The 13,694-nt window shown below is 35.8% G+C and overlaps 1 protein-coding gene across 8 annotated transcripts in view; it reads left to right on the plus strand.

The window, feature by feature from the left end:
* Positions 1–2,798: 2,798 nt before the first annotated feature.
* Positions 2,799–13,694, plus strand: part of LOC134528149 (uncharacterized) — a 67,691-nt gene continuing 56,795 nt past the window's right edge. For 3 of the 8 annotated variants that reach the window (XM_063361474.1, XM_063361478.1, XM_063361480.1), the window contains exons 1-2: positions 2,801–3,067; positions 3,312–3,381. In XM_063361474.1, the coding sequence (XP_063217544.1) occupies positions 3,318–3,381 (64 nt within the window). In that variant the 5' untranslated portion in view covers positions 2,801–3,067; positions 3,312–3,317. Of the gene's footprint in view, positions 3,200–3,311; positions 3,382–13,694 lie in introns of all 8 variants that reach the window. The other 5 variants (XM_063361473.1, XM_063361476.1, XM_063361481.1 and 2 more) reach the window with 4 other exon arrangements.

Here is a 13,694-nt window from a genome sequence, read left to right on the forward strand (position 1 = left end):
TGATAATGCTAATTTGGGGCGGTTTGCGTTACGTCACACGTTTCACTACTGAATTTAGGCTGAAGGCCGCAAGGGTTGCACTCACAGCTGTTTTGGTAGAAAACTACACGTGAGTGACCCGGGCACTTCTACGTCGCACTTTATTAATTAGGGTTTTTTTGTTTGTTTTTGATTACTTTATTATTGTGTGGGGAATTTTGTAGGCACGGGGAGTGCATTGCATGCGTAATTAAAATGGTTCGCTATTCTCTACCTTGGGCTGCGGTCCGCTCACTTGACTCGGGTGGGCCATGGCTAGGGGTGCTTTCCGTTAGCGGAGCCGAGTACTGGCGGGTGCAGGTCGGGCTTTGGGGTGGTCTTCAGCCGTACAATGTCAACATGATAACATAGGCACTGAACAATATATACAGAAACATTTAAACACAAGTCATTAATGAATTACGAAAAATTATAAACTTCTTTAAAAGACATAAACACAAGTTAAGAACTATGACAACATTACAAAGTATTATACAAAATGTATTTTACAACAAGAAATACACTGACACGATAGTTACAAGATAGAAGGAATTATTTACAAACACGTATTCGTTTTAGGACGTCCTAGGGCTCACGCGGGTGCGTCCCTGATCGTAACCACCACACTGCACTTCACTTAATGCAAGAGAGGACGCTGACGAGGAATAATGGCCTGAAGGAGCCGGGGAGACAGTTGGGTCGACGTCAACACATGGCTGATGGCAAAAACTAACACTAACATTTAAATCCGGTAATAAAGTTTACTATAATAATGTCCCGGAACTAGGAATGACACTGGGCTCTCCCGTTCAGGGAAATTAAGTGATAAACGAGGATTCGTCCTTGTAGTGGCGTGGGTTACGTTAAGCTGGGTACGGGCGCAGTGGTACCTGACGTGGTAACTCACCCGCGACCGCGGCACGTCCCAGGAATTGATGGGCTATAAAGTCAGAGTTCGCTTTAGGCTCAATGCCGCCCTGCGTGGGCAAATTTTAATTTCTCCGGATGGAGAGATTAAGGCGTGAAGCGCAGGCACCTCGGCGGGCTGCCCAAAAACACTATAAATTACGTAGAACACTAAAACGACTCGAAGTCGAGTCACACATATTTACTGACGGACCGTACGACACGTCATACGGCATATTTATTGCCGGCTATGGAGCAAATGAAAACGGATTTGGAAATGTTACCTATTGAAGCTACATGCTGTTTCTGGCGCGAGAAGTGAAGGCTACACGTGCGCGGAGCTGCCGGCCCTGGTCAGTGCTGGAAGGCTACTGACAACTCTCCCTGGCAACCCGGCCAGGGAGGGGAAGAAAATTCGCTGGAATCTACGGAGCGTGGGAAGATGATGCCAGTCAGTTTTGTGAACCAAAAGCATTTACAATTTCATTAATTTATTAAGGAATATTTGATGTATCAAAAGTTTCATTCAATGTTTGTAATTTAAATTGCATATGCACTGTGTCCCCTTTTTGCGCATTGCCACACCTGGCTGGGCGCTTCGTACACACCACAGCCGGCCGTGATTTTCGTTACGCTGTTCGAGGCACTGCTCCCCCCTACTCTATGTTGCATTCGCGGATGTTTTCGTAGTAGTGATGGGCAGAACGGTTCTTTTGACCGAACCGGTACTTTCGGATTAGTTCCGTGAAAGATTCGTTCAGAACGATTCGTTCATCTCGGTCATTTCGTTCTTTTCTGTGAATAGGATCTGGCTCTTTTATCAGGTGTCGTAACTCGTTCATCCTTTAGAGTATTGGCTACGTGTTTGCTTCCAGCCTCCCCTCGTTATCGCGTGACCCGATAACGAGAGGAGGCTGAATCGCGTGGGTGGTTATCTTTATCTACTCTGCATGGTAAATGAAATTTCAAACGTCTAGTTGTATACTGACTATTATAAAATTATTGACTGTTGATCGCTGCAAATGCTTCATGCAGTGATTCTATATAATACGGGAGCATTAAATCTAAGAATGTTAGGTACGAAAGTGATCTTTCTTAACTTTAATTTGTAATCGCACTATTATAGCTAGTACTTGAACATTGCTTTTCGTAGCCAGTGAATCTCAGTTGCGTATATGAAACAAGATTATTTATATTGTATTACTTTTTAAGTTACAAATATTAATATACAGGCTATTTACACTCTAGAGAGAGTAAAGTGTTTACATGTAGACCAACACATTTAGAGAAAAAAGACAAAAATTGAATACTACTACTGCGATTCAGTATGAAGAGAGAAAAATGAAGTAGGTACATTAATTAACACCTAAATGGTAAGTGTGAACATTTGTAGTTACTTTCCCTGTTATTTTTAATTCATGTTTTTTTTCCCCCCAAATTTGTGTATGTGAATGTGAAAACACAATTTTAAACCACTACTTAACAGTTGACATTTTCAGGTATAGATACTTTTCATGTTACCCTATTTTATTTGATCAGTTATCGTTTGCTCTTATGAACATGCTCACGCTGTGATTACTAATTCTTCAGACTCCTGACGTCATGAATCATTTCACGAACGAATCAGACCGGGCGCGTGGCCGGTACTCTCATCTCGTTCTCTCGTTCTCTCCGCGTTTTCGTTCTTCCGAATCTTTCAAGGTACCGGCTCTCAAAGAGCCGGTTGGTTCTCTCGTTCTCTCCGCATTTTCGTTCTACCGAATCTTTCAAGGTACCGGCTCTCAAAGAGCCGGTTCTTTACATCGCGAACGAATCGCAAGATTTCGTTCTCTCAAAGATTCGTTCTTTTTGAACGAATCGTTAACGAACGACCCATCACTATTTCGTAGCACTGGGCCTAATTCAGGTGTTGAGGACACATTTCGGCTGTGCTCTCAGAGGGAGCACTGACGGCGGCGTCAAAAATTAATACCACTCTTAAGGCATTGAAAGAGATGGCGAGTAAAACACATATCGTATCCTCCAAGTTACCTTACATGGTTTTATGTGTGTCTGTGGTTTGTGTATTACTGTGGACAACTATGGTGAAGAATTTTAAATTATATATTTAAAGTTGTTCTTTTATCTTTTTAATAGGAAATTTGTACGTGATATATTTGATATTTTTTATAATTATTTGATATTTTATAATATTATGTTATTTAGTGCCTAATGACATTTTCATTAGACATGTCACGAACATTGGTGGAGTATAATGAATTGAATATAATAAGGGGTTTGTTTTATTCTAAGCCGATTTCACTTCGGTGATTGATTTGCTTGACATACTTTTATTCTGCAATGATTGATTTATATGGTTTGATACATTATATTATTTCTATTTTCAGAGAAACATGTCATGGGGTGGTAATTTCAGGCCTCAGGCTCCAGCATATTTTAATGACTTCCCGCGACAAAGTAAGTAGTATTGTATTTAAACTTGCATTTAAATGTGCAATATTTTGATATGTTAAACATAATTGTGTTTTTAGGCTGGGTCCGAATTCAGAAGGGTCCTCTCTCTTCATAGAATGACGGTGGCTACCCTCTGCAGAAGAGCATATTTTGTGAAACTTGCATGATTGTCAAATTTGGCTACATTCATTACGTACATGTCAAGTTTTAAGATATTCTCGCGTTACGGCTTTTCCGTAAATAAAAAAACTAAATTAGGAAAATAAGTAAATATGTATTGTACGGATTAGCGCCAAAAAAAATCGTACAAATATGAAATAACTTTCATTATATGCTATTTTACGTCCTCTTTTCAGAACCGCCTGCGGAGATAAAAAAATTCCAATTACTTTTGGAGATATTGAATTTTTTTATATTAATTTTTTGGAAATTTTTTAAAAAAAAAAATTTAAAAATCCGAAAATACCTTTATTCTGTGCTCTTTAACTTCCTCTTTTCATTAAACCCGGCGGAGATCAGAAATTCCAAATACTTTAGGAGATATGGAATTTTTTTAATTTTCATGCTGTGCACTGATGCGGTGTTCAGCGGGAAGCCTACGATTCACACATCCTTCTGGACATACCCGAATACTCACGTTGGCAAGCCTTCTTTTCTTAAAATTAGCAAGAAGTAATTAAAAATACTTTAAAACACTGTGGATGGTTGGTTATATTAGGTAAGTATAGCTGCATTAAAAAAACTGTAAAATCATTTTATGGTTGCTTAGCAAATAACTTTTTAATATGTAGCTATCCAGCGCTAGGAAACCGTTTTCATGTTTCACAGTATTTTTAATGTAGCTATCCTAACCAAATCAACCATCCACAATGTTTTGAAGTATTTATAATGTAGCTAACATAACCTAATTGACCATTAGTTTTCATGAGTTGCATATTTATTTACAATAAACAAAAAAAAACCGAAGATTCACGATCGGGCGTTTGCCTCTCGTCTGTTGAAAGAAGGCTTGCCAACGTGAGTATTCGGGTATGTCCAGAAAGATGAGTGAATCGTAGGCTTCCCGCGTTCGGGAGCGTTCACCATTGTTGCTTGTTTACAAGTATGATTTTTTTTTTTTTCGTGACGTAGTTGAACGACTACATCACGTAAAAAGAAAATTACGTGAGTTCCTACTGTTGATCCTTTTTCCCGGTTTGTTAGGTCAGGTCAGCTACATTATAAATACTTTAAAACTAAACAACCATTAAAATTAATTTTTATTATTTTTAATGTCCGTTCAGTTTCAAAGTATTTATACTGTAGCTGACCTGACCTAATCTACCTTTGTCCCGTTTTGTTAGGTCAGGTCAGTTACATTATAAATACTTAAAACTATACGAGTAAAATTAATTAATATTATTTTTAATTTCCGTTTATTTTGAAGTATTTATAACCTTACATAATGGAAAATTTCTGTTATTTAGGCATTCACGCACACACGGCAAAAAATATAAAATTGCGTCTGTTGAATGATTACATAGGGCTTGTATTGCAAAATAAGAACGGCGATATCTCCAAAAGTAATTGGAATTTTTAATCTCCGCAGGCGGTTTTGAAAAGAGGACGTTAAAGAGCATATAATGAAAGTTATTTCATGTTTGTACGATTTTTTTTGGCGCTAATCCGTACAATACATATTTACCGGAAAATAATTTTTTCAAACACTAAAGACGTTCATCTATTTATCATGTAAACAGTGTTTCTTAATTCCTATTGGTTTCGTAGAAATTACAGTTTGTAGGTCACATTCAATGAATGACCAATGAATTGGCCGTCGCCATGTTGTGCTTTAATTGCAATGCCTATCCTGTAGTTTTCTATACATATAAACATGTATATTTTGTATTCATATATTGTAAATAATTTAAAAAAATTACGGGATTCCCTATTGTACATCCAAACTCTTGACAGGGATTTTTTTTAGCAATATGAAGGTGCAAAGTGCTGATTTGTTACGTGCGATAGCATGTAACCTGATATAGGCCTATTAAAGAAATTATTTGGTTTGATGCATGCAATGATTCGTTTTATGTCAGGTTACGTGGTATCGTACGTAACAAGTTGGTGCTTCGCGCCTCTACGCTGCTAAAAAAAAAAAAACACTCTGTTAAGGATTGACGCTTGGGTTTGGATGCACAATAGGGATTCAGTAAGTTTTTTAAAGTTATTATTTATGTTACATTGCGTTACAATCCAAATCAAAAATATACACATGCTAATTAATGTATAGAAAACCTTAGGATCGGCAACGCAGTTAAAGCAGAACATGGTGACGGCCGCTTCACTGCAAAAGCTTAGATATGGTTATTTCTTAGAAACCATTAAGAATTAAGAAGTGCTGTACCTGGGCCATTCCATGAAAATTAGGAAGTTTTATTAATTTAAATGTTTTTTTTTTCTGGTTGAGAAAACATTACGTAAAAGATTTTAAAGTTATGGTCTTTGACAGACAATGTTGAATTTTGACTCATTTAACATTGAACAGCTGTTTTATTGATTCTAATGTGGCTGCTATTCAACTGTTTCTATTTTGCTCATAGAGAGGCTACTTTCAGGTTCTTTGGTAAGTACATGTCACATAAATGAATGTATATTTATATTTAAGTTCAAAATATAGGTTATGCACAAACATATTTCTTGCAAAAAAATAATTTAATAACATTTTATTGCTACTAAATTAATTATTCAATTGTGAGTGTTGAAGATGTCCCGTACGTGACAAATTTAGGTTATGTTTCATGTTTCATCAGGAACAAATTGTTATTATATCTTACTTATATAAATTCAAACTGTATTAGAATGCAGGTAGCTAACCTAATTTTTATATGTTTTAATTGCATTAAAAACAATAAAAATTTTGAGATACAATCATGTCCCGTACGTGACGTCACCTACGGGACATATGAAAAATATAATGTTTTACCCAAAATATGTAGAATATTCACCTATCTAAAATAACATATTATGTGTTACATAAATTTATTATTTCAATGTTTTACTTTTAGTAATCAATTTAATTGGTTTTCAGTGACAAATATGGAATCTAAGAAGACAACAAGTGCTTCTCGGATGAAAAAAATGAGGGAAAAACAAAAGACTGCAGATCCAGATGGTTATCTTGAGAAGGAAAGGAAACGGATTAAGGAACTGAGAAAGAATAAGAAAAAGAAAATGACAGTGAAAGACAAGGCTGCCCAAAAAATTTATGAAAGAAATAGGAAAAGACTTCAGAGAGCAAAGAAAAATGCTAAAAATGCAGCAAAAGCAAACAGTTCTGATATGTCTTCCTCTGGCACACCTTACAGTTGCAAGCAGACATTATCAAAAGCAGTTTGGAAGACTGCAAGGGCTTTACCAAACTCACCACGAAAACAAAAAGCTGTTGTGACAGGTCTTGCTAAACGCATTGGTCTTCAACTGACTACGACAATGGAAGAAAGTATTGCTGGAACTAGAAACAGTTGTAAAGAAGAGACTTCTGTTATAAATTTTTTCTATCGTCCAGATATAGTATACACATGCCCAGGGATGAAAGATGTATTAACTGTGTGGGAAAATAGAAAAAAAGTTAAATTACAAAAGCACTTTATGACTATGTTTCTGCATGAAGCATTTTATATATTCAAAGAAGAAAATCCAGATTATAAAATTGGTTACTCTAAATTTTGTAGTCTAAGGCCAAAAAATGTTTTGTTACTTAAAGAGACTCCTGCAGAGCAGTGTAAATGCAGAATACACGAGAACTTCATTTTAAAACTTAAGGCCTTAAAACATACATACAACAATGAATTTTGGAAAAATCTGTTGTGCAATGATAGCTTGAACTCTTTGTGTTGGCAGAACCTCTGTGAAGTTTGTAGTAATGGGAAATGAATGGCAGTCCCAAGAGAACCAGATTCTAAAACCACTTGGAAAGAATGGAAGAAAAATGATGAAAACAAAATTAAGTTAGTTATAAAAGAAGACTGTTTAGGTGATATATATATGAAAAATTGATAGCAGATATGCCTAAAATGATGCTCCATGTAAACACCAAAAGAATACAACATGATGAGTTTGAGAAGGACAAAGCAAATGGTACAAAGCGTGTTCTGGAGGTTGATTTCGCAATGTCTTTCAGTTGTGAGTATCAAAATGAAATACAAAGTGCTTTGTGGTCTCGTGCTAGTGTTGTTTTATTCACTGCTGCTGTTTTTTGTAATGGAAATTGCAAAACTTATATACTTTGTTCAGACACAAAAAATAAGGATAAGGACACAGTCTTTGTGTTCTTGGATTTATTTTACACAGAAATACTTAAAGAAAATTCTGCAATTTCTGAAGAAATAATTTGGAGTGATGGGCCCTCTTCAGAGTTTAAAAATAAATTCATGGTGAAAACATTGGAAATATTGAACCAGAAACACAACAGAACATTTACCTGGAAATACTTTGCAACATCTCATGGTAAAGGTGTAGTAGATGGTGTTGGTGGCAATATTAAACGCTTAGTAAGAATGAAAATGATGACGCAAGGGGAGGGATGCACAATACAGTCAGCTAAGGATTTTGCAGAAGTAGCTGCACAACTTGATACCAAAAGCCATTTATGGTATATAGAAGAGGACCACATTAGGAATGAAATTTTATCCCAAAATCCTTGGAGAAATGTCCCTTCGATCCCAGGAATCAAGGAATTCCACATTATTACATGTAGCACTTCGTCAGGGTTCTATGCAAAAAACAATGCACTGTCTACAAAAATTGCACTCTCCAATCCGAAAGGGAATCTATTCAACTTCCCTGGAAAATGGGTAGTCGTATGCTACGAAGGAAAAGAGTACCCTGGAGAAGTGGTGGATGCAAGCGGAGATCAAGTGCAGGTGTCAGTGATGGTTCCTACAGGTCCCCCACATCACTTCAAGTGGCCTCGACAACCAGACTGCATTTGTTATTTAAAAGAAGATGTAGCAAGAGAGATTTCTCCTCCAGTAGTGGTGAACAACAGAGGACTGTTTAAATTTATTGACATTTAAAGTGATCTTTATGACCATACAGAGTAACAGTTTTGTTATTAATTTTTTTTTTAGTTAGGATATAGGCAGGTAGAACTACTCTATAATTTTATTTAGTTACATTTAATCAATTTCGCTTAACATATCTCTATGAGTCAGGTTGTGTAAATTTAATTTTTTTTCAACACAACTTATTTCAATAAACAGCGCAGGCTTTCGTGGCCGTTGTCCGTACTTTCTAGGCTTCTGGGTTGTAGCCGCGTCAAAATCAAAGTTTTCACCGACGTTTCGGTCGACGTCACAGTCACAATCATCAGGGAGAGATTAATTCAATTAATCTGCTCCCTGATGATGGCGACTGTAACGTCGACTGAAACGTCGATGAACACTTTGATTTTGACGCGGCTACAACCCAGAAGCCTAGAAAGTACAACTTAATTTAATATTCTACTGAAAAATTTATTCAGCACAATCTTACTAATGTAAATGTCCCATACGTGACAGCATTGTCCCGTACGTGACAAACAGAAAAAAAAATTGTTTCTGATTCATTATTGGAGTTTTTTCATGCATTTATTGATGTCTGTTTTTCTTATTCTTATAAGTTCTCACAAAAAATAATACAAGAATATCATGCTAGAATTCGGGCTAAAGTTTCAGTAAAACGTGTCCTCTTGAAACTAATGGTTGACTATATGTGTCCCATACGTGACGGTTACATTTGACAGCAATATGTTGTTAACAAAGGTATTTCTTATCATGTCTTAAGCTGAAAATTTACACTAAATGTGTAACTTCTGTAGAAACCAAGAAAACACATGAATATACCCCTTATAATATAATTTTTTATAGAATTATCGGTATGAAAATTTTTACAAATGTCCCGTACGTGACAATGGAATGGCCCACCTAGGGTAAATAGAGGAACACCTTTAGTTTTCGAAAAACGTATTTTCAGAATTTTATTTACGGAAAAACAGCGACGCAAGAAAATTACGAAGTTTTATTAATGTAGCCAACTAATAAAACAACTTTTAACTTAAGTTATTATTCCCCTTACTTCCCAGAGGCTGCTGCTCTGCAGAACTACCCCATAAAAATTTTCAATCCATCTGTTGGCAATGTTGTCATTAAAAAACCTAAAAATCGGACCCTTTCATAACCAAAATGGCTAATAAAAAACGTGTGATAGGGGACAGCGAGTGAACATTGTAATTCACCCATTGCCTACTCACCTTCAAGTTTTATACAGTTTCATACTCTCTTGACATCAAGTTTGGGTGAATGTTAGTGAGACAAGCCTTTTTTTATGAGTTTGGACATGGCTTTAGTTTATTGCTTCCTGGATTTGTGTCAGCAATTAGTGTGACAAACTAGTCTTATTGAGAGCTGACTATAGATAACATCATCAAACTTGAGAAATATCTCATATTTTACATTTATGAGGTATTTCAATTAAATCTATATATTAAACGTGTTTTATATAACTACAATATGGCTTTCCTGTTTTAGTTAAATGTCAATAAAAAATTTCACTTCAATAATTTGCCTGTTATTCAGAAACAGCCACTTCATAAAATATATTGAGCTACAATTGTACATAATAGTGTACAATGACAGATTTAGCTTTATTGATAATCATATTAAAAATATAGGTATTACGTGAAAAATTTTCTTGATACTGCAGGTTCCATAACATTAGTCATTGATGTTATTAAGATGTCAGTGTTTATATTATTACCACATCTACAAGGGGGAATAGCATAAAAAAATGGGGCATTTTGGACAGGGAACATTCAAAAAATATGATTTGGAAACAAAAATTATATCACAAGGAAACTACTGTATGTGCCTGTCACAGCATACACTAAAATGTGTTTTATGTTACCAAAATATGTTTGTACATATAGTGTGGGTCATACGTTACTTCACCTGTTCTAAAACTTAAATTGGAAACTACTCTAGATTGCGATACCATAACAATACTGATGATATCACCAAGATGGTGTCTCTTATGTCATTATTACCCCTATATTTTTACGGGACAAGCCCCGGAATATAGGGGTTTTGAGCAGGGAACTTTAAACACACTATTTTTCACACATTTTATTTTTTAAATATTTTCCTGGTATCTTAAACTTGAATGTAATTCCCCCTTCTCTATTTTATTTTGCGATACCGAGATTTCATTATCAGTGATATTATGCCTGTAGACATTACAATTTAATGTGGTATCAGGAAAATTAACATCATGACCTATTTATTATAAACATTTATTATACTGAAAAATAAAGTTGTCAAAAAGTGCTAAATTATGAGGAATAAAATACCAGTATCTCAAAAGAGAGTTCACAGGGTGGGACTGTATTTGAGCTCATGATACCGTAATAATATTATCTCAATGTCTTACCCTCAAAAAATTAAATACAGGTATCGCAAGAGAGAGGTGAATGGGACTGAATTCTAGTTCACAATACAAAGGAAATATTATCTTCAGAATTCTTACTTTCATAAAATTATATACCGGTATCACAAATTAGACTTAACCATTGGGACTGTATTCCAGTTCAAGATACCGAGAAAATATCTCGATATTCTCATTTTCAAAATATTACATACCGGTATCAAAAACCAAACTAAACTAGATCAAATTTTAGTCTATATTATGATACCCAATACCTATAATATACAAACATGAATTACATGAAAAATATTGTCTCTAAAGTACTCTGGCAGAAACCCATGTTTTTCCCACTTATTCCCTAAGACTGTTGCTATAGTAATATCGTAACTGACCTCTACCACACGATACACTGTTCCATCCAGATTGTTAAAATTTTTTATAATTATGCCGACCTAAAATAATCAACCATTCATTCACTTCATTTTCATTACCTCAATGAGTGCTAAATAAACATATTAAATTTCATTTTGACCTAACCCTTACATCAACATATTCAAACAACCTTCGTTCACATAGAAGCTTGATTCTTCCATGTACACTATTGTGCATTCTGGCTTACCTCTTTTTGGTAGTAATTTCGCCTCTACATTTTTATATGTTAACCAATCTCAACATAGTTTATTAACATTATACACATATTCGTTGCCAAAATTTCCTATATTTTCCATAACCTTTCATTATTAAAACAAGGAACATTACACATCATGCATGGTCGGTAACTACAATTACTGTCACCAACTCACCTCACAAAGCAAGAAAGATGTGTTAATTTACCCCAATGACAGCAAACATGCAAAAAAAAAATTTGTGAGCAATACTGTCAGTACTTTCCAGTGATGTTTAACTTTTAACCTCGGTGAAGTAGCTTTGCTTCTGGGTTGTAGCCGTGTCCTTGGCGAATAATTCACAGACGTTTCGGTCGACATTGCAGTGATGATGGCGACTGCAATGTCGACTGAAACATCGGTGAATTATTCGCCAAGGACGCGGCTACAACCCAGAAGCCAAGCTACTTCAGAAAATGGCCGTGAAAGCCTGCGAACATTTTAACCTCGGTAACAAGCAAATTATTTTGTGCTCATGTTACAAATATAATTAAAATACAAAACTAACTAAGTACTTTCCTAACAAAGAGACAACTACACATCAACATTGTTGACTCCATTGCTACCATTACATTAAATCATACTTGATTCCAACCTCATTGGCGTACTCCTATGAGATCATCATTTCCCCTACTTTTTTTTGGAAATGTGAATAGGATCCTCAATTGCCGGTATGGCAGACTAGAAAAGACCCGTAAATTGTTGTAATGATCCTGGTGCGTGCATCTACATGTTGCTCTTTAAAGCACTACATAGCAACATATTTAGAATGTGTATACGTATAGTACTCAAAGAATAATGCAATGCCCAAGGAGCTTTTTTTTAACTTTTTTGGCTGTGCCCCACTAATATGAATTCATTTCCCCCACTCCCCTTTCCAGCCCGTTTACCCTCTTGCTCCTCACCCCCATGCTAACAGCTTGTAAGACGTTTAGTCTGTACTATAGTGTTAAGGGCTCGGTTCAAGGTCATGGTTGTGATTCTGTCCCGCTGGAGAGCGCTAGTAGTCACGATCAGTTGAACACTCGTTATCACAGACATATATTCTTCCCGGGTGCCGCTGTCATCCGGGTAGAAGCTGGAGGGACACGATAATTACAACGCGGTGTTGCCAAGCGTTATCTGACACATCACGCTCGCACCAAGGGCTATGGGCTATCGAAGACAGGCGGTTCCGCGGTCGCTCTGCTAGCTATCCGAGGGCAGCTAGGCAGTGCCTTCTTCTTCCGAATGGGCCCCAATTGGCGGCGTGTGCTATTTTGCTTGCTGGTTTAACCATGGATATATTGAATAGCAGTCCGTGGACCATTTGGCCGGCTGGTGGGAAAGGCAGTCTTGTACGATTAAGGAAAAGTTAAATAGAATATTACCTACAAAATTATATTTAAAAAAAAACAACACAGAACTAAGGGCAAAATCCTAATATAGTGATTCAAGAATTAAAACAGAATTACTTTTTTGTGTATTCTCAGGTTAAAGTTATTTCCATAAAGGACCTAGGCCTATATATTTATTTCAATGGTTTCGATTTTGGCAAACAATATTTTAATAAGTTAACGTAACTTTTTTTAGTTTCCTGATATCATCATCCAATCGGTTTTAAGTACAATACATATTTGATACATTCAGCAAAATACGCACCGTTTGTTTGTTTCAAATGTTATATATTTATATAAATTTGAAATTGTACCGTATTAAACTAACACTGGATTGAAAAGAATATGTTGTGTGACAAACATAAATTATTCAGTGCAATATATACTAATCCAGGCTAATACTTTTTTATCAATAAAAATTTATATCTTTGAGGCCTATTTACTCGCGTTTTGATTAGGCTGGGACAATATGTTACAAAACGCAAGCAGAATTAATAATAAATAAACGAAATTTTAGCATTTTTCCTACAGTTTATTTTCATCTCGTGGTTCCGGGTTATAAATGTCCAGAACATTTAATGCAATACTTTACTTGACCCAATATTTTTCACCCAAGATATATGTAGCCTACGAATGCCTTAAGATCCTTACAATCTGGAGCCTCAGCTTATAACTTATATTGGACACAAAAATATTTCCTTCATTGCTGCGATGAACTTCCCGGTTTTTCACAGTCATTCAAAAGGAAACTTGACATTTGACTACTGTAAAATCACGAATTCTACTCATTGAAAACAGAGACTTTACCACTCGCATCGGAACTACACACGCAGGT

This window comes from Bacillus rossius, chromosome 1 (assembly GCF_032445375.1).
Source record: "Bacillus rossius redtenbacheri isolate Brsri chromosome 1, Brsri_v3, whole genome shotgun sequence".
NCBI classification, from domain to species: Eukaryota; Metazoa; Arthropoda; class Insecta; order Phasmatodea; family Bacillidae; genus Bacillus; species Bacillus rossius.